We start from the raw sequence: 21,868 nt of genomic DNA, 5'->3' as shown, positions 1-21,868 counted from the left end.
TGAAAGAAAAACAGAAAATTCTGGAAAAACTCGGCAGGTCTGACAGCATCTGTGGAGAGAAAACAGTAAAGATTTCGAGTCCAAATGACTCTTCTTCAGGGCCTTCTCCAAATAGCACCACCTCCTAACCCCGCCCTTCTCCCTACAGCCCGCCCCTCTCCCTATGGACCCGCCCCTTCCCCATGAACCCGTCCGTCACCTCATTGCCCCGCCCTTCTCTCATGACCCCGCCCCTCTCCCGTGACCCCTCCTGCCTTTCTGGTTCTAATTCCAGAACCGGCTCCACTTTGCACGCTGATGTCATGTGATTACCGCCCGTTGTTATCGGTTACTGGCCGGCGGTTAGGGGCTTGCTTCGATCGGTGCTCCCGAGCTGGGATTTTCAATCGGAAGCCGAGGTAAAGGCCGAGGCTGGGTGAATTGATGTGTTGGTAGGGGGGGCTATGGATGCCCTTAACTCCTGGTCGGGCTGTGTTAAGGCGCCTGTTTGTCCAAGGGTGATCCGAGCTGCAGGCCTGTCTTTCAGAGATCCGAAAAACGCCGTGTTTCAGGACGTTTCCTCTTGGGTTTTCTGCAGTTTTTTGTCTTGTGGTTATGAACAGACCCATCCCACAGGATTAATGTGTGCATATGGCCAGCTCAGGGTGGTTGCCCAGCCGAGCTCTGCTTGGGCACCGGGTTGCCCCTCACAATTTTGGAATAACTTGACAGCAAAAGCGAGAGTTTCCATTGCATCGTTTGAAAAAGGCTGTGAGCTAATTGGATTTTTGCACAGCTCTTTTTAAAAAAATGAACTGGATAAAAGCTTGTGGCTCTAATGAGACAGGAGATGCTGTGCGAGTAAGGCTGCTGTTTGAATATTTTCTGCTGATGAAAATTAACTGTTAAAAATAACATTGGGTGAAGAAAGCATACTTTTTATACACCAAATTGCTGAACACTCCATTTGAACTAATATTGAAGTAGAATGGAGGATTCTTTCCCTGCTCTTTGGTTTCAGAGCAGATGTGTGAGAAAGGGCCAGGCTGCTGAGGCAACTAACTAAGGGTGATAAATCTAGGAGAAAACATTAATGGAATAACCAGAATCTGATGAATATTGTTTTATTATTTGCTGTAAAGTATTGGGCAAGGTGTTATTTATCCCAATTAAATTAATAATGAACTCTTGTGGTTCTTGCCTTCCCCAAAATGGATGATGATTCCCTAAAATAAGCAATATTTATTATTTGCAGTCAATCAGGAGATGTACGATCGAGAGGTGAGGCTATCATCAGTTTCTAGAGTGTGGAGTGAGTTCCAGAACTGGCTATGTGATTTCAGGTGATCATGTGTTTTTTTTTGAGGTCCTGTGTCAGTGGGAATGCTTTGTTAGTAATGTTCTTTGAGATGTTCTTTCCCTGCAGACATCAGGAGGTTCAATGTAGCACAGGAAGCCATTCAAGCTGTGTTAATCTAAACATTCCAGAATTAACCTTTATGACAGGCTTGTCCAACATGTCTCTACCTGAGCCACTGTTCAATAGCCGGTAAGACAGGGCGATAAGTTCAAAACTTAGGTAAATGAAATTCAAAATTATGCAAGGAGCTGCTCCTTCAATCACAGGTCATCCCTTTGCTGTGTTAGCAGCAAATGAGGAAGAGAAACAGTCTGTTGTTGGAGGAGCAGCGAACAACGGCCAGGCTCCAAGAGAAGTGATGATGCGTTGGGGCCAGAAACTGGGAGAGGGAGTCAAGGGGGTTGGGGCCCCAGCGAGCTGCGGCAGGGAGCCGGGGCCCAGGCAACTGTGACATTGGGGTGTCCAGTGAGTGAGTGTCTGCCTCACTCCCAGTCTTGCATTTCTCGCTCGCTCTCACCACCACACACCAACACATACACACACACCTCTCACAGTGGGTGAGGGTGAGTGAGCAGCCTAAGACTGGGATTGAGCCTCACGCACTGACCCTCACACTCTGGTCATTTTTATTAATTACTCTTTTTGTAACTGAAGCACTGTTACAGCAATAACTTGTTTACTTTTGCCCAGCAATTGCTTATTTTCTTAATACCGCAACTTATTTTTGAAATTCTTTTTATTGCTGTGCCAAATCTTATCTTTCCAAAATGTGCTCATCGGTCTCTTGAGTGAGAAAAAAACGCAAACGTGGCCTCCTCGAGCAAAAAGGTTGGACAAGCTTGCCTCGTGACTTCCTGAATGTGGATATCTACAATTTGTGTGGCAGTTCCTGAGCCAGATTGTGCAGCAGTATTCTGCTGTTGGTTAGACCAGGACAAGTGAAGCAGTGCATGGTGTGCTGGCTCTGCTGCTCCCAGGCGTTACCTGTCAGTTTCCGTATGAGATCCAGTCTTGGCTTGACCTTAGCTCCAGTGTTATAGAGGTGTTGCTGGTAGGTCAACATGCAGATAAGAGTGATGCCCAGGTATTTTGGTATTGGGCCATGTGTGAGTGGTTGGCCACAGAACTGGGTATGAAATTCTTCCCTGGCCTTAGAGTTGTTCAGGTGGAAGGCTGAAGTGACAATCTTGGAAGTGTTTGGTTGAAGTCTCCATTTTCTGAAGAAGGTTTTCAGGGAATGTGGATCGTCAATGAGTGTTTTTTCAATGTCCTGAAGTTCTTTAGCCTGGAAAGCCAGGGCCAAGCTGTCAGCATATGTGAAGAGCTGTGGGATGGAGACTGATCCATTTGGGAGCCCATTGTTAGTTGTGTGTGGGCAGCTGATTTATTCTCTAAAGTGTACGTGGAACTGTTTATTTGTTGATCATGGAATTGATTAGCTGTTGGGTTTTCACACAGCAGATGATTTTGAAGAGTTTCAGCAGCGTGCCTGTATGCCACACTGGGGCACAAAAGTGGTGTCTGTCTTCAACTGCAACCTGGTAACTGACCTGAGTGATGAAGTCCTAGGTTTCAACCTTCCACGGAAAATCAGTTCAACTCTCAACTGCTTGAGGTCAGACCAGGGAAGATGTGGCCACTTGCTCCATAAGTAAAACATGAGGAACAGCTCAAATTGTGACTGTGGCCGTCCAAGTCAGACCATCGCTCATATAAATACTGTGGTGACAAGAGCAGGTCAGAGGCTAGGAATCGTGTGACGAGTAACTTACCTCTTGACTCCCCGAAGCCTGTCCACCATCTACAAGGCACAACTCCAGAGTGTGATTGAATACTCCCCACTTGCCTGGATGAGTGCAGCTCCTACAACAATCCGCTTGATTGGCACCACATCCACAAACATTCACTCCCTCCCCCACCGACACACAGTAGCAGCATTGTGTACCATCTACAAGATGCACTGCAGGAAATCACCAAGGCTCCTTCGACAGCATCTTCCAAGCCCAAGACCACTACCACCTAGAAGGACAAGGGCAGCTGATAGATAGGAACATCACTACCTTGAAGTTCTCCTCCAAGTCACTCACTATCCTGACTTGGAAATATATTGCTGTTCCTTCACTGTCGCTGGGTCAAAATCCTGGAACTCCCTCCCAAACAGCACTGTGGGTGTACCTACACCACATGGACTGTAGCGGTTCAAGAAGGCAGCTCACCGCCGCCTTCTCAAGGACAACTAGGGATGGGCAATAAATGCTGGCCCAGCCAGCAAAGCCCACATCCCGTGAATGAATTAAAAAAATACTAAACTTCTGCCTTAAGAGATCCATTCCTGGTGGCATCACAACCATTTGCACTGTCATTATGGATCATTAACTCTAGCCATATGAAAAAAGAATTTTGTTTATGACATTAACTTGAAAAGATAATATTTGCCCAGACAAGGGAATGGAAAGTTGAACAGCACTTGCATGGGTGTTTGTGGTGGCTGGAAACAGGCTTTGCCCCCTACCCTTCTGAATGGAGGCATCTGACTAAATAGATAATGGGGTAATATATCTGAAAAATGCCCCTGTGGGGAAACAAAAGACCCCTCTCAAATTAAAATTTTCTTTTGCTGAAAGACCTGAAACTGTAAAGTCCATCTTTAGTGTAGATGTAGAATTAGTGGGAGACGTAGGGTGCAGTAATGCAAAGGATCAAATACAGTAGGAACATGAAAGCGCTGGTTGGAAAATAAAATGCACTTATGTTGCTCAGTATGATGCAATTCTTTTTCACTATGTTGCAAAATTAGTTGGACACAATGTTTCTAAAGACATTGTGCAGTGCCTCTCTGTTTTATTCTTCCATCATGCTCAGAATCCCCAAAGAAGGAAAGAGGCAAATGGATAACAAACTATCTTCCTAGTTGGGAATCATGTTAAAACAGCTGTGAAAGACTTGTAAAATAGAGACCCTACATGATTTGAAAGAAGCAACATTTATACAATATTTAGTAGGACAGTGGAGTTTGAGTAGGTAATAGATTAACAATGGTGCAGGAATGACTGGCTTAATGTCTCAATCAACACCACAAAAACAGATTGCCTGGTTATCGCATTACTGTTTGTTAGAGTTTGCAGTGTGCAAGTTAGTTGCTGTGTTTCCTACATTATAACTGACTCCACTTCATTGGCTGTAAAATGTTTTGGGACATCCTGTCGTTGTGGAAGGCGCTATGTAAAAATGTAGGTTTCTGAATAATTGGCTTGCTTTCTGAAATTTCAAAGATTACTAAGTGAAGTGTTTATTTTTGTTTATATCAATTTTTTAATATTACCTAGATGGGATGGGAAGTATATTGAAATCAAAATCTTTCTTAAAGGTGAATATTAAAGGAGAATATTATGAAGGTACCAACTTGTAAATTCATTCATTGTTTGTAATTTGCACAGTTTGCAAAATACACTCATGTTGCTGTGCATTATGCAGGGTCAGCTCTGGTGTGAGGTGGCATTATAGGTATATATGATGTAGTAAATGGTATGAGAAAACTATTTTCAGGAAATTACTTCCCCGTTAAACCAAAAAAGAACAAGGGGCACAGGCTCAAATTAGTAAAAGGCAAATTTACAACTGCTGTGTAGTTCTTGCACACTGATCAACTTGTGGGGCAGTGGAGGCAAAAACCCTGGGATCTTAAGAAGCATCTTGGTGTTGTGATGAGTGGACTGTAGGTTCTTTCTGGGTGAATAAACTAAAGTAGGCTGAATGGCCCTTCTAGTTTATATCTAGTGATTTTATGTAGATATATTTATGACCTCTCACAATGTAGTGTGTGTATTAAGTAAAAATGTTAGACATTCACTGCAGTTTATGGTTCTACTTTTACAGATTTTACTCGTCTGCAATTTCTGAAGGAATCAAATGTCGAACCGGGTATATGCGGACCCAAAAGGCAATTATGATGACTATCAGTATCCAGTAGTGTTTTTGCCACCATACGAGAATCCACCTGCCTGGATCCCAGTACAGGAGGTAACTATATTGCTTACCTAAGTTTTTAATGATGTGCTCTTAACATCAATCATTGTGGCACTAAGTAATACAGACAAAAAAGCCTAAACTTGATACTTAATCTTTTGAATGAACTGAACTCAATTGGTGGGGTGCATGCCTGGGCCTCTAAAGAAAAAAATCAACAAAATTTCCCATCCCTGATTAACCTAATAGAGCCAGTTTTATACTATGGGTCTGTACAAGAAACTGTAAAAGAGTGCTGAAACTTATTTTGCATGTGATCATCACAGCTAGGAGAGAGAAACATGTCATACATCCTTTTGACATTGGATTCTGATCAGCACATTACAGGAAGGACATTATTGCTCTGCAGAGAGTATAGAGGAGATTTATAATGTTGCCAGGGCTTGAAGATTGCAGCTATGAGGAAAAATTGGATAGGCTGGGGTTGTTTTCTTGGAACTGAGGAGGCTAAGGGGTGACCTGATTGAGGTGTTCAAAATTATGAAGAGCCTAGATGGAGTAGACAGGAATGTCCTGATTCCCCTGGCAGAGAGGTCAGTTACCGGGGGCAGAGATTTAATGTGATTGGTAGAAGAATTAGAAGGGACATGAGGAGAAACTTCTTCACCCAGAAGGTGGTGGGTGTTTGGAATTTGCTGCCTAGTTTGGTGGTGGCAGAAACCCTCAACTCATTTGAAAGGTACCTGGATCTGCACCAAAAGTCCTATAACCGGCAAGGCTACGGACCGGGTGCTGGAAGGTGGAATTTCATTGGGCAGCTAGTTTTTTATTTTTTATTTTTCGGTCGTGCAGACATGATAGGCTTGCTGCCTCTTTCTGTGCTGTAACTTTTTTATGGTTCTATGGATCCTAAACAAGTGCTTGAGGTGCCTAGGTAACTCAGTCCTATAAATGAATGTCTTATCTGTTCTAGTTTACAACAACTGCAACTTCCTTTACCTAGTGCCTTTAATTTAATAAAACGTCCCATGGCGCTTCACAGCAACATTTATAAATCAGAACATGACAACAAGCTACATGAGATATTAGAGAAGATGACCAAAGCTTGGTCATTGAGAGAGGTTTTAAGGAGTGTCTTAAAATAGGAAAGTGAGGTAGAGAGGCAGAGAAGTATAAAGACGGGCTTCCCATATTTAGGGCCTAGGCAACTGAAGGCATAGCCACCAATAGTGAATGAAGCAACTTAAAATCAGGGATACTGAAGAGGCCACAATTAGATGAACACAAATATCTTGGAGGTTTCTGGGGTTGGAGGAGATTACAGAGAAAGGGAAGGGCAAGGGCATAAAGGAATTTGAAAGCAAGAATGTCTTGATTTTAAAATTTTCATCACTTGACTGGGAGCCAATGTATGTCAGCTTGCACAGAGGTGTTAGGTGAATGAGACATTGTTCAAGTTAGGACATGGACAGAAGTTTATGGAGGAAAGATGTGAGGGATCAGCCAAGTGTACATTGTTATAGTTGAGTCTAGAGGTTTAAGACAAAGGCATGAATGTGGTTCTTAGCAGCAGGTGAGCTGAGGCACGGGAAAAATAAGGCAGTGTTACAGAGGTGAAATGGGTACTCTTAGTGATGCTGCAAACATATGGTCGGAAGCTCATCTCGAAGTCAAATATGACACCAAACAGTGCACAGTTACAAGTGGCATGGTGTAGTCTCAGACTGTCTTCAGGAAGAGGGATGGTGTCTGTAGCTATGGAATGGAATTTGGAGGGGGAACCAAAAACAGTAGCTTCAGTCTTCCCATATTTAACTAGAGGAAATTTTTGCTTATCCAGTACTAGATGTCAGATAAACAATCTTATAATTTAGCAACTGTGGAGGAGTCGAGAGAGGTGGTGGTGGGGTGTGTATATTTGGTCAGCCATGTAGCCAAGGGCTACAGACCGGTCAAGAAGGACGAGGAGGGATAATTTGGCTTTGTCACAGGTCATGTAAGATACCATTTGTGTCTTTGATAAGAGCAGTTTTGGTAACGTTGCAGGGTGAAAACTTGATTGAAGGGTTTCAAACATGGAATTCAGGAAAAATCAGCATTGATTTCGGAGGTGACAACCTGTTCAAGGACTTTGGAAAGGAAAAGGAGGTTGGAAATTGGATGGTAGTTTGCAAGGATGGTGGGGGTCACATGTTTGTTTTTGAGGAGAGGGATGAAGACGGTAGATTGAAAGGAGAGAGGAACAACATCTGAAGAGAGAGGGAGGTTAAAAATGTTGACTAACATGGGGAATAAGGGAAATTGGATGGTTAGTAGTTTAATGGGAATAGGGTAGAGGAAGCAGGAGTTAAATCTCATGGACAAGATATGCTTGGACGGGCGTTGCGAATATCTAGTTCATACTTTATATTTTAGAATATAACACTCAGTTTTAGGAATTAAAATTTTAATTGTAGATAAATGGTGGCATCTGGTTGAGAAACTGGTAAGCGCAACTCTAATGTAAATGCAATTCAAACAACCGTGGGTTTATTATACTTAAAAGATAGCTTATGTCTGTTCGATAAGGTTGGAGTTGACAGTTGGAGCATTTGAACAATAGATGACCTATTGTTAGGTTTGTGGTAGAGTAGGAGGGTCTCCATTTACTTCAATAAAAGATTTAAATTATATACATAGTTCCCAGATAAAAAGAGATTGGGGGCTATTGCTCAACAAGGACAGAAATTCTTCAGAAAGAGTTGTAAATTCCAATAGCAATATAATGGGTTACAGAATGAAAGAGTTTTGTTGAAAGTATAATAATTAATTTACATTTCTATTTGTGGACATCCCAAAGTATGCCACATTATCACAGAGCTGGACTATGGGAGTAGAAGGATATTTTTGTTTAAGTTATCTAGGCCTATGCTCAGAAAGCAGGCAGTTGCAGTTTTTGGCTTGGTGTAGACTGCAGCTCACTGGATTGAGAGAGCTAACATGAGATAATTGGCACTTAGGCCTGCACTTTAAGAAGAGAAAAGATAAACTTTATCATTCACTGCGTGGAATGTGGGGCTCAAGCTCAGTTTGGATTTTGTGAGGGGAAAAGCAGCTGGTAAACTTGCCTAGCTTGCAGCTAGAGGAAGATATCTACAGTGGTCCTCGCAGAGCCTTGTCAGAAAGCAGTCAGCAGACTGGAAGGCTGAGAAGGCAGTTGTGTACTGACAGCAGCCAGAACAAGGAGCTGAAGCATCCAGTCTTGAGATCTTAAAGGAAAGCTGGAGGGTTGTGTAACAAAAAGCTAATGGAAGGGTCTCCATAAAACCTTACCTCGGAGAAAGTTGGAACACTTGAGGGGAATTAAAGTGAATTTTGGAGGGCTGTGGCATCTCTTTAGATAGGTCTTGGGAAAAGTGAATGAACCTTCAAGATTTTGTAAGATAAGGGACCTCTTGTGGGGACAGTAACAAGTAGAACTGAATTTAAAGCATAAGTCTTTATAATCTATAATAAGTTAGTGGTGCTTGCTTTGTTCAATTTCTCTTTATAGACAATGAAGATTATTTTTGTTTAAAAATGTGAAATCTTGTGGAGTAATTTCTTGCAGTTAATCACTGGGTGTTCAGATTTCTCTTTAAATGTTTTGGTCTTTATAAAGTGATTGTAAAACATAACATATGGGGAGATGAGAGAAACTAAATTCAGATGAAAGTTCAGGGCTAGGGTAGGGGGACCTTTAGAGGAAGTTTGGCCTGGTGGGTTAGTGGAATGGAGGGACATGGCACAGGCAGCTGATCAGATGGTTTCAATCTTAGTAACAAAGAAACCCATGAGCTCTTTGTACTTATTGTTGGAGGAGACCAGGGGCGGGGGTTTAAAAAAAAACTTTGCAGTTATTTAATATTTGATCTGTGAATTTTTTTTGTTCCCATTTGCTATTTATGTGAATTAGATTGTATAAGAGGGCTGCTTGCATTCTGTCATATTTGCTTTCACTCAAAGGAATAACTCTCTGAGCTAGTAATTCAGTGAACACCAGTACAGAGAAGTGATGCAGGTAAGCTGTACTTACACCAAGCATACAAAATATCTAAGCAGACAATGTAACTTTCCAAAACGTTGTAACTTTCTTTAAGAAAAATATTGAAGCACATATTACATTTGTTACAAAATAAGCCATCCTGAACTATAAGAGGCTTGATAGTTGTGGGATGGTATTTTTAAAATGTTGTCCTTTGTGTACTCTGGTCAATGATGGTGCAACATTACGCATGAACTTGAATTTGGACTTTATAGGGAATTAATAATTTGGTTCTATGTGAGTTTAAAAAATTTAAAAATCACTTTCAAAATTTTGTATTTGATTCTTTAGAGGTTACACCACTCAGATTACAACAATGAGCTGACCCAATTTTTGCCTCGTATAATCCAATTGAAGAAACCGTCTGGGGCTCAGGTAATAATCCTTCATACCCAAGCAAGTCTTTGTAAATTAGAGGAAGTTATTAAGTTTTGAATGCATTGTCTTCTGTTGACCCAATATTTTATGTTTAATGCTACTTTTTGTGAGGAGTAGTTTTTTCTTAATAACAGTTGTATTCTCAATCAGTTTAAAAAATAATTTAACAAGCTGCAAAGGGTTGGGTTGCAAACTGCTGTACTACAAGAATGGTAGGATGTTGGTTTGCCATATGCAGTAAATTCCTGACCAAATCCAAAACCTACGGGATTGGTCAACTCTTCTAAAACAAGGAAGAAAGGAATACCTAAGAGGATCCCTGTCCACAGAGCATACTTTCCAAACACCAGTTGGCATAGCGAATTTAATAAGTTAATGGGGAGAGAATTCCAGCCTGATCTGATGGCTATAAAAGGGTTGTACATAAAATGAGTTTGAAGCATCCTCATCTCTGGTCTTAGTGGACATAAACTGTCCATATTTGACACTGAATTCCTTTGAACAGTGTTCCAATTTTGCATGCTGGGTTTTTTTGTGGCCAGTTGGTTGAGTTGACTTGGGGAGAAGGAAATATGTGGCTGAAAAATAGGCCTGCTTGTCAAGCAATGTTTGTCAAATTTTCTGAGTGCAGCCCAAAGTTGAGGTAATTTGCTACAAATTTTAAGAAGTGGCAATACTAGTTGCAATTTTGGTGTTGTAAATGACCCAGCCGGTGGGGCTGAAGCTAAATTTAGTGCTTTATGCCCTGGTTGGCATTATGTTACTTGACAGGGCTTTATCTGAAGGGTAACACAATGCTGGCTTGGAAGTTCTGTAAACTGATGTTCCACAAACTTTGTGTTCTTGTTTCCTGCAGCTTGGATTCAACATCCGAGGGGGCAAGGCCTCACAACTTGGCATCTTCATATCAAAGGTTCGTGCTCTTTGCTTAAATGTGTTTTGGCTTTGTGCACTTCTGTTAAGCATGATGCTCCGGTTAGGTTCTTGGAGTTATTGCTTGAGCAAGAACAAAGGCACAGGACTGCAACCTGTTAGCCAAAGAGTAACGGATATTCAGGCAGCAGATGTGTACTGGAGGAATCCTGAAAAACTCAAATTTTCAAAATGCTGGTCTTTTGTAATTAAATCCAATTCAGGCTGATGAATGGAAGTTTTTTTTTGTCTGCTGGCCTGAAGGGTCCGAGGTGAAATGAATTTGGACAGTCTCAATCCCATCTCAGTGACCATGATACCATAGCACACAGCTTTTCTAATTCAGTACTTAATTGGCAGTGTTACTCACCAAGGCTGGTGAAATGTTTTGATGAAAAATAGAAAAAGCCAAGCTGTTGCAGTCTGAATCATTGTGCCAACAATGCACCTTAATTTAGGACGGAGAAGAAGATCTAATACACACACAAAATAATTCCCCCCTTTCTCTGCACCACTCAAGACCACTTGTTGACTTGCTGCACAGTCAGCACAGCACAGCCAGCACAGAAGACCTAGAAAGTTGAGAAGTGTTTTTAATAAGTTGTATGTGTGTATGTTATTAAATACCAACACAAGTGCCCGGTCAATTACCTTTTACCATAGGTGATTCCTGATTCTGATGCAGATCATGCAGGACTGCAGGAGGGAGATCAGGTCCTTGCTGTGAATGACATTGACTTTCAGGACATAGAACATAGCAAGGTAAGTACCAGAGTCAGATAGCACACAAAGGTGCAGAATTTTAACATCAAAAGGGTATGTTAAGTGAACTTTTAAGACTAAAGACACATGGGGCATGGGTTTTGAAAGTTCATAACTCCAATTCAGGATATGCCTTAGGGACCAGTGTGTGGTCCTGATAGTTAATGGTGATAGGTGTCCCATCCATATGATTGACCTTTCAATTTTGAATCTTGAGCCTGGTAAAACTTGTCTGATCAGAGATGAACACCAGGTATTTGTGCATCATGTTAACCACTTGGGTTAAAATTCAGGGGAATGTAGGTAAGAGTTATTATTCAAAAAAATAAACTGGTTGAGGATTGGATATAGCAGTGCTAACGTTGGATGGGCTCTGGTTCAGATAACTTGTATTTATTATAGCAACGAAACATTGTTTCTGTAAGGGAAAAAAAAATCATCTGCCCGTTTCCCTTCAGGACCTTTTTCTTGATGTTGAGCTGTATTTATTTCTGTTCTTTAGGCTGTTGAGATTCTGAAATCTGCCAAAGAAATTACAATGAGGGTTCGCTATTTTCCATACAGTGAGTACAAGCCTAATTGCTTTAGGGAGATGGGAACATCAGTGGGCCATTCAGTCCATCATGCTTGTTTTGCCTTTTTTAATTAAATCCTGGTTGATCTCAAGCTCATTGATCTGTTTTTGCCTTTGAAGCATCTCCTTTTACAACATTAGCCAACACAAATCTGTCAATCTGAGTTGTGAAAGTTTCAATTGATCTAGCATCCACTGCTTTTGTGGGAGAGTCCCAGATTTCAACTATCCTGTGTATGAAGATCTGCTCCCTGATTTCAGTCCTGAATGACCTGACCCTAATTTTAATACTTTTCCCACCTATTCTAGATTCCCCTACGCGAGGGAATAGATTCTCTTAATCTACCTTGTTGAATCTTTTTATTTTAAACACATCGGTAGATCACTCCTTAATCTTCCACACTCAAGGGAAATATTAGCCAAGTTAATGCAACCTATCCTCAGTTTATTCCTTTAATCCATGGTATCATTCTGGTGAATCTGCATGCACTCCCAGGCTACGAAACCTTTCTTGAGGTACTGTGTCCAGAACTAAACAACTCTGCTCTGACCAAGGCTCAGTACAAATTAAGCATAATTAATATTCCAGTCCTCTTAAGATAAAGACCAACATTTTATTTGCCTTTTTGATTGCTTTTTGTTCCCGTCTACTAGCTTTTAGAGATTTGTGTACATAGATACCCTTTGCACTTACACAATTTCTGCTTTCTCACCATTTAGAAAATACTGCAATTTGTCTTTCCCGGACTCAATGGATGACCGCACACTACCCCAGATGGAACTCTGCTTGTCACAGATTTTTCTGTTCGCTCCATCTATTGATGTACTTTTGCAATTTCCTGTGCCCATCTACAATACTTACTGTGTCTCCATTGTAGCGTTATCTGCAAATTTGGATCTACATCCGAGTCATTTCTAAATATGACAAAAAGCTGAGGCCTTAGCACAGATCTTTGGAGAATATCATTTGTCACATTTCACTAATCAGAGTACATACTATTATTTCTACTCTGTCTCCTACCTCCCAATCATTTTTCAACCATATTAGTTACGTGATCATTTATGCTCAATCTTTTATACCAACCTTATTGAATGCCTCTATAAGTTTATATAGCTAACATCATGTTTTATGTTCTTATAAGCAAGGAAATCAAAGGTTATCGGGGGTAGATGGGAATGTGGAGTTTGAAACACAAGAGGATTGGCCATGATCTTATTGAATGGTGGAGCAGGCTCAAGTGGCCAAATGGTCTACTCCTGTTCCCATTTCTTATGTTCTTATCAACAGAGAATTCCTTATCTACCATGTTAGTGACCTCCTCAAAAGCAAAATCAGATTCAATTAGTCAGATGTCACTTCGCAAATCCATGTAGCCCAAATTTGTTCAGTCACTCTCTGCCTAATGACAAATTCTAGTAACTTTAGTAACTGTTAGATTGAGAGATCTTGTTGCCTGGTTTCTTTCTGCCACTCATCTTAAATAATGGAGAGACATTAACAAAGTTTGGTTTTCATCCTTGCTTCTTTATTTTAATTACCCCTCGACCCTTGTCAATAACTATAGTCAACTGTATATTGAAAATAAGTATATACATTTTTTATTCGTTTACGGAATGTTGGTGTCGCTGGCTAGGACAGCATTTATTGATCGTCCTTAATTGCCCTTGAGAAGGTGGTACTGAGCTGCCTTCTTGAATCGCCACAGTCCCTGTGGTGTAGGTACACCCACAGTCCTGTTAGGGAGGGATTTCCAGGATTTTGACTCATTGACAGTGAAGGAACGACAATATATTTCCAAGTCAAGATGGTGAGTGGCTTAGAGGGGAACTTCCAGGTGGTGGTGTTCTCATCTATCTGCTGCCCTTGTCCTTCTAGATGGTAGTGGTTGTGGGTTGGGAAGGTGCTGCCTAAGGAGCCTTGGTGAGTTTCATAAATCAGTGAGTTTAATAAATTGAGAATTTCTAGAATTTCATTCTAACTGTGCATTGTTATTTTTTCCTTGGTTTGTTTGACCAATCTGCACTCTTATTATCAAGTGGGGCCTGTCCCACTCCTCCACTGCTGCCCTGTGCTCTCATATCTCCCATTGGGCTTCTCACATCTGTGTTTGAATTTGTAAAGGTTGAATTAGTGTTCTTTGACCTGGTTCGTGTGGTGGGTCCAACAGAGGAAAGAGGTCATGTTCCTAGAAAATGTTTTGAGTCCCAATAGAGGAGACAGATTCTTGCTGGAATTGGGGTTCACACGACCCCCTTCATTTCAGCTTTTTTTTTTAACATTGATTTCTGGGTTGCTAACTTGCTGGAAATCGTTTTCTTAGCAACAGTTATTGAGGCCACTTGTAGCACCCTAGCTGTGATCAGCTTTTAATGCAGTACATACCAGGGATTGAGCCTGGGTTCTTTCTGGTATCTATGCTGTAGTACTGTTGCTCAGGGGAGTAGCACTCTCGCCTCTGGGTCTGAATGCTGTGGGTTCAAGTGCCCCTCCAGAGATATGAGCATAAAATCTAGGCTAACACTTCAGTGCAGTATTGAGAGTGACTTAGAGATGCCATGATTCGGATGAGATGTTACTGTCGCCCTGCATACCCATCCCCACAGATGGATGTGTAAGATTCCATTGCATAGTTTTGAAGGAAGGCAGAGGAGCTCTTCCCAGTGTCCTGGCTAATACTCATTCTTCAACCAACAAAATCAAAAAAATGATTATCTGGTCATTATCACATTGCTGTTTGTAGGAACCTGCTGTGTGCATATTGGCTGCTGTGTATCCTACCTTACAACAGCGACTATTGTTCAAAAATAATTCAGTGGTTTTAAAGTGCTTTGGGAGATTCTGAAAACATGTAGGACAACAAATAAATGCAAGCTTTTTTCTCCACTACCTTACTTGAGTGGCCATTTCATATGTTTGGACAGTTTTAACAGATTGTTAATAGATTGTATCTCAACCAAACCTGATCCTGTCTGGATCCAACATGTATATTGTCTAGCAGTGGTAACTGGATAATTAAAAACATTAATAGATTTTAATTTCTTCTTCAGTCCTTGGTTGTCCAGGAATATTGAGGCCAGTTGTAGCACCCTAGCTGTGATCAGCTTCTAATGCAGTACATACCAGAGATTGAGCCTGAGTTTTTTCTGGTCTCTATGCTGCAGTACTGCAAAGGGACCTAAGGGAGCTTTAAAATCCCTTCTTTTAGATAAAAGGTTAAAATTTAATTCCTTAAAATGAATTTTAATTGTTATGATCAGATGAGGAGGTGTCGAATGGCTCCCCTCTTTTCCCATTCCTCATTTGACTAAAACAGTGACTTTCACACACATATACAAATTGATTACAGAGTGGAAGGATAAAGTAAACAATTTAGAACCCAGTAAAATTAAAGGGGCATACTGCTGTCAAAGGTTGGTGACTTGGTTGGCTTCAGGCTGAACTCGGTGGTCCTGCTGCTTTTGGATTGAGGTGGTTTAAAGATGTAGGTGGACAATTTATTGTTATATGTTCCTCTGGAAACAGCAGTGCTGGGTTGAGTTCTTCTTAAAATCTCTTTCTGCAGCACCTGGATAGTCAAAATCAGCAGATAGAGTTCAAAACTTGCAAGTTGGAGAGAGAGGGAACCCACTCAGGCTCTTGCTCCTTCAGCCTCTCAGTTGCTTGTTCTTTTCTGTGGAGAAAACAAGTGCTTAAAGACACAAAGGATTGGCTTGTCATGTGACTGCTCGCTCCAACTGGCCAGTGACCCAAATATAGTCATGGTTAGTGTATTCCTGTTGTAACTTGAGTAGATCATGGCTGGGAATTCCTCTCAGCCGGGGTCTCATTGTCCATGTGATTATATCTAATGGTTTGTCTCCACCCAGTTGAATACCCAGGTGATTGTCTGGATGCTTTGCCGATGGGATAGGTGATAGCCCCCATTCATTCTCCAATGCCATTGTTTCTTGGTATGGCTTTGTAGACAAGTTGTCTCCATTTCAATGGTTTTGGAATGTAGAAGGTACAATGATGTAAATTTGTAGCCATCTTTCACTGTGAGCCCAAGTCACAGGAACGTAACTTTAGTATTTTTTAAAAATCCAATTAGGGGTGTCCAGCCAGCAGATTCAAAAATCATTTTTTGATATAAACCATGGTTTAAAGGTAAATTTGAACAGCAACATACATTTATATAGCACCTTTAGTGTAAAACTGCCCTAGGTGCTTCAAAAGCATAATCAAAAAAGGACACAACCAAAGGAGGAGATGTGAGGGGTGATCAAAACTTAGTCATTGGACCTTAAAGGGCGAGAGAGAGGGAGAGATGAATGAATACACCTCGCAGCAAGTCCTAAAATGGATTGTGGAGAAGGGATATTACTGTAACTGCTATATGTTTTATTTCCTCATTATTAGTACACTGGTTAACACATTTATGTTAAATTCCTGTCAACTTCAATGCAGTTCTTAGACCATTTAAAGAGTGGCTAATCACCTGTAGGCACAAGTGCTGCCTAACCCAATTAAACATAAATGGGAATTTACTGTCATTAAGTTTCATGCATGCATTTCATATGTTTATTGAATGAAGAATGTCACTGGTAAGGGTTGCTATCTCTTTAGGGTAGTCCCTCGAAGCAAGAAGGATGCTTGCCATGGAATACATCCAAGGCAAGAACCTCCGTGTGGAGTCTTTTAACATGGGGAGGCTGTTGCGCTGAAGCTACCGTTCAGTTTTGGCTGACCAGGAGACTCTCCTCCTCTTACCATCTGCCATAGCCACATTGGAAGGATTTACAGGTTGAAATCAAACTGTTTGGTCATTTTACCAATGCATCTTCCGTGGCCATTAAGTCCCAGAGTGGGACTTCAACCTGGAGCTTTGGCTCAGAGGTCAAGAAACTACCACTGCAGGACAAAACCTCCTGGGCTGTCATCTATCCTTTCTGTAGACTGCCTAAAAATTTCTAAAATATGAACCAGATACCAGAGTTCTGTCTGAAAGTAGACCAATTTTCACAGTTATATTTGTGATGTAGAAGCATTAGTTATTAAGGTTTTAAATTAACAAGCAAAAAAATCTTCAGCTTAACTTATCCCCTACTGTGTTCTTTCCTATAAACTGTCCAGTTTTATCCATGGATAGTAAGTACAGTTAATTTGTTCAGTGTTCACAAAAATAGGTACATTGCTGATGGATGGAGTGCAAAGGTATAAGATCTGAGTATCTTCTATGAGGGTCTAAACAGAATGGTGAATTGCATGGCTTTTCTTTTGTTTTCTATGTTGAGTACAATGAAAGTAGCAGGTCATATTTAGCATTAGCGTTCCATTTATATTATAGCACCACCTCTTAAGAATGAGGTGATCCACAAACTCCAGAGACAGTGCTATAATATAAATGAGGTAAATTGCTGCTGACAGAAGTAAATAGGTTTCACCTGTAGGAGTGTCTCCCATATCGTTGTAGATAGCCTGAGCTGTCAGCTCATCCATTCCATATGATTTTTGTTTTACATTGCTGGCTTGAATGATCTATTCCCTTATGGTAAATGTGGGGAACTTACAAAAATTATTTTATAGCATGCACCGATTTAGGATTGGAGGCAACTTAAGTTCTTCATCCTCTTAAGTTGGATTGTCAGATTTTATCTCCTCTTTGTTTTCTTTCAGACTTTCGCAGGCAGAAGGAAAGGACAATTCATTAAGAGGAGGTCCTGCTGATAGCTATGTAATGGGATCACTGTGCCTTAGAAATCAACTGACAAGCTTGGTACTTGGAAAATGTTTGGTCAGCTGATTACGACAGCAGCTGGTTCAATTCATAGTGAGATTCTGAAATTTGGGATTTCTATTTGTTGGGCAAATTTGAAAATGAAATTTGGGTTTTATAAACATTCTTCCAGCATTTTTTATTTCACATTTCTAGTATTTACAGTCAGTTTCTGTCAATGTAAATTGTTAGATATTTTCTGAACATTTTGGAGAAACTAATGATCTCGCACTCTGAGAAGTGAAATTTGGACAGGTGCCTGATTCCATAACTGTCTTGGGAGTCTGGAAGGAGTCATAAAGCCACTAACGTCAGAAACCCCCAACTCCATCTAAGTGAGTACCCATAAGTCCACCACTTTAAAATATTTATACAATTTGTGTATTTGACCAAAACTTAAATGACATCCTACATAAGGGTTTTTAAGGAGATTCTGGCTTCATTGGTTTTGTTATACAGAACTGAACTCCATGTATTGCTTCAATATCATAGCTTGCAAATGTAAGTGGGCTACCTTCTATCTCATAAGGCAGTTTTTAATCCTGCTTAATACTTTCTGCAGATAACTAGCTATACACCATATAATAAATATGATTTTGCTGAAAAAAGAAACATGTCAAGCTTTTCGTCTTGCACTCATCAGACACTGTCACTCACCATCAATTGGTGCATTCTCTATGGCAATGCCTCTACTAATCAGAGTCCACTTGCCAACCAATCAGCACTCCCTTCTCATACAATATAAATTGTTGTTTTCCCCTTATATTGGTATTCTTGTGAAGTGTCTTGATAAGTGCAAGATGAAAAGCTTTGACATGTCGTTTTTCAGCAATACTTAAGTTCTGTACTACCAAACAGCTATCTGAATGTGGTTTTCATGTTTAGCACTATGAGCAAGTTATCTGCATTTAATTGGTATATCTTTCAAAACAATGTATGAACAGCAACTACAATCGAGGTGGTTTGTAATACTGACACCAGGGGGCAGTTGATCTTTGAGGTGAATATCCACTATCCGGTAGATTGCAAATAGTATGGGGGCTATCACACAGCCTTGCCCTGTTCTGGATTTTGAAGGCATTTGTTTCAGATCTCCCACTCGACAATTGCGGTCATATGATCGTGAAGCGATTGTGATGAAGTTTCTTGAACATCCAAATCTTTGGAGCACAATCCACAGAACCTCACGATTTACTGAATCAAATGCATTGGTCGGGTTGATGAATGCAGAGTTCCTGGTGTGTTCTTGGATTTGTCTGACAACAAAGACCATGCCAGCAATTCCTCTGGTAGGCCTAAAGCCACATTGTCTCTGGAAGGATTTCCTCAGCCACAGGAAATAGGTGATTTAGAAGAGTGCACATCAGGATTTTCTCTGCTATAAACAAGAGGGAAATACCTTGATAATTTCCATTGCATAATTTATCTCCCTCTTAAATATAGTTACAACTGTTGCATAATCATGAATACAACTTTGGGGTATATTATGGATAATATAGAATAAACTGTATATTTGTTAAACCCTTTAACCTATCCTGAAATTTTTGAGCATATTGAGTTAGCTAATTATGTAAGTAAGAATGTTGGGACTTAAAGCGTAAATCAATATTAAAAATCTTTATTTGTCCTTGCAAGTTGTTAGCTTGTCTTTGCCTCTGATCCTGTTGTATATATTAACTTGATTCCCAGAATGTGAAATAAACTCTTGACTTCAAATCATGGAAAACAAGTGATACCAGAATAAGGTGGTTTTATTTCATCAATGTATGTAAGCAAAAAAAATGCAACAGTACAATCTGTTCAGTTATAATATTGCACTGTTTTTTTCAGCAAATACTCTTGCTGGAGACTTTTGATATCTTAGTCCAAGGAATATGTGCCTTGGAAGTAATACAGCATTTTGTGGTAGCTTTAATAGTTCCTGTAAATCTCTTATCTGTGGTTGGTGGAATCCACCTCATGGTGTCAGTTGACTTTCGGCAGGTTTCTCACTTTTTTTTAAATTCCATTATGGTTCTGGTGTTTATGTAATGACAAAAGTCTCAGGCCCTCAAATAATGTTGGCATTATGTTGACTGCTGGGGAAATCAGTTTTGGAGGCGAATATTGGGTTTCTTTTGCTATCCTTGGAGAGGATTCTCTCTGCCCCCCCACCGATGAATAGAAAGCACCTTGATCTTTGACATCAAAAAGGAAGAATTTATTGTCTCGTGAAACCCACTGTGCCATTGTTTCTCCATTATAGTCGACAACTTCATAACCCTACATTGTGTGGTGGTTTTTAAAGTCTGAAGTAGATGGGTAAAGGGGAACGAGTAGCTGTAATATATTTGGATTTCCGAAAGGTGTTCGATAAGGTATCGCACATAAGGCTATTTAATAAGCTAAGAGACCATGGTGTTGGGGGTAGTATATTAACAGGGATAGAGAATTGGCTAACTAATAGAAGACAGAGTTGGAATAAGGATGGGATTTTCAAGATGGCAACCTATAACTAGTGGAGTATCACAGGGATCAGTGCTGGGGCCACAATTATCTACAATATATATTAATGACTTGGATGAGGGAAGTGAATGAACTATTGTGAAGTTTGCAGATGACAAAAATAGGTGGAAAGGCAAGAAGATGACACAGTCTATAGGGGGATATAAAGAGGTTAAGTGAGTGGACCAAAAATTTGGCAGATGGAATGTAATGTGGGAAAATGTAAGGTTATGCACTTTGATTATTATGTAAATAGAGAAAGATTGCAGAAAGCTGCAGCACAGAGGGATTTGGGAGTCCTCCTGCAAGAATCACAAAAAACTAGCATACAAGTTCAGCAGGTAACAAGAAAGGCAAATGGAATGTTGGCCTTTATTTCAAAGGGAGTGGAGTACAAAAATAAGGAAGTCTTGCTAAAACTATACAAGGCACTAGTTGAACAACGTTTAGAATACTATGAACAGTTTTGGTCCCCTTATCTAAGGAAAGATGTACTGGCATTGGTAGCAGTCCAGAGAAGGTTCACTAGGTTGATCCTGGGTATGGAGGGATTTTCTTATCAGGAGAGGTTGAGTAGTTTGGGCCTATACTTATTGGAGTTTAGAAGAATGAGAGGTGGCCTTATTTAAACATAAGATTCTTAGGGGGCTTGATAGGGTAGATGTTGAGAGGTTGTTTCCCCTTGTGGAGAGTATTGGTCCAGAGGGCATAATCTGAGTAAGGGGTCACCCATTTAAGACAGAGATAAGGAGGAAGTTCTCCTCTTGAGGGTAGTGAATCTGTGGAATTCTTTGAAGCAGAGGCTGGGTCGTTAAGTATATTCAAGGCTGAGATAGACATTTTTAATCATAAGGGAATCAAGGGTTATGGGGAAAAGGCAGGAAAGTGGAGTTGATGATTAGATTAGCCATGATCTCAATGAATGGCAGAGCAGACGCAATGGGCCGAGTGGTCTACTTCTGCTCCTACGTCTTATGGATGTTGACTAGGAGTGAATGGTGGGTCAGGCACTGTGGTTTGCAAACATTGGTGATCCTTGACACACCTACATGTATTGCTGTGGTGAAAACTTTGATAATACCAGAATGCTGGAGTTTGTTGCTACCTTTGATGCCTTGTTTAACATAGCATACCAGGCCATGTTTGAAATGGTTATTAGATTAAACACTTGGGTCAAAACCTGCAGTGTATCCTTGTGTAATTTGTCAAACTGATGCATGTGTTCAATGAATGTTTCTTCAAGAACCAGAACATCAATGCTCTGTTTTCCATCATAGAATGATTATAGCAATTCACCTAGTCCCACTTCATCTAATATCACCTGAAATTTTAGCGTATTATGATCCAGAACCGCTGAGCATAGTAGCAGGTGCCCCTCAAACCTGCCCTGCTGTTCAATAAGATCATGGATGATCTGCCCCAGGCTTCTCATATCTCTCAATACCTCAATATTTCAAAAATCTATCTACCTCCTTTTTAAATACTTTGTGATCTAGCCTCCACAACTCTCATCCTCAGAAGAAATACCTTCTCATCTCAGTTTTTAATGAGTGTGCCCTTATTCTGTAACTATGTCCCCTTGTTCAAACACTGCTCTCAGGAAATTTGCAGACAGCCTTCATATCTATGGTGGT

At 40.5% G+C, this 21,868-nt stretch overlaps 1 protein-coding gene across 3 annotated transcripts; it reads left to right on the top strand.

Moving 5' to 3' along the window:
• The first annotated feature begins 234 nt into the window (after positions 1–234).
• On the top strand, positions 235–19,483 carry pdzd11 (PDZ domain containing 11). Of its 3 annotated transcripts, XM_041195746.1 has the most exons (8): positions 235–398; positions 1,235–1,322; positions 5,216–5,359; positions 9,660–9,743; positions 10,603–10,659; positions 11,322–11,420; positions 11,923–11,983; positions 12,715–14,879. In XM_041195746.1, the coding sequence occupies exons 3-8, from the start codon at positions 5,249–5,251 to the stop codon at positions 12,870–12,872; spliced, it is 570 nt and encodes a 189-aa protein (XP_041051680.1). In that variant the 5' UTR covers positions 235–398; positions 1,235–1,322; positions 5,216–5,248; the 3' UTR covers positions 12,873–14,879. The 3 variants fall into 3 exon arrangements, with proteins under 3 accessions (XP_041051680.1, XP_041051681.1, XP_041051679.1); XM_041195747.1 differs by lacking the exons at positions 1,235–1,322; positions 12,715–14,879 and adding an exon at positions 17,651–19,483; XM_041195745.1 differs by lacking the exon at positions 1,235–1,322.
• The last annotated feature ends 2,385 nt before the right edge of the window (positions 19,484–21,868 follow it).

This window comes from Carcharodon carcharias, chromosome 9 (assembly GCF_017639515.1).
Source record: "Carcharodon carcharias isolate sCarCar2 chromosome 9, sCarCar2.pri, whole genome shotgun sequence".
Lineage (NCBI taxonomy): Eukaryota > Metazoa > Chordata > Chondrichthyes > Lamniformes > Lamnidae > Carcharodon > Carcharodon carcharias.
The sequence above is the reverse complement of the archived record's forward strand: the minus strand, read 5'-3'. Positions and strand labels throughout refer to the sequence as shown.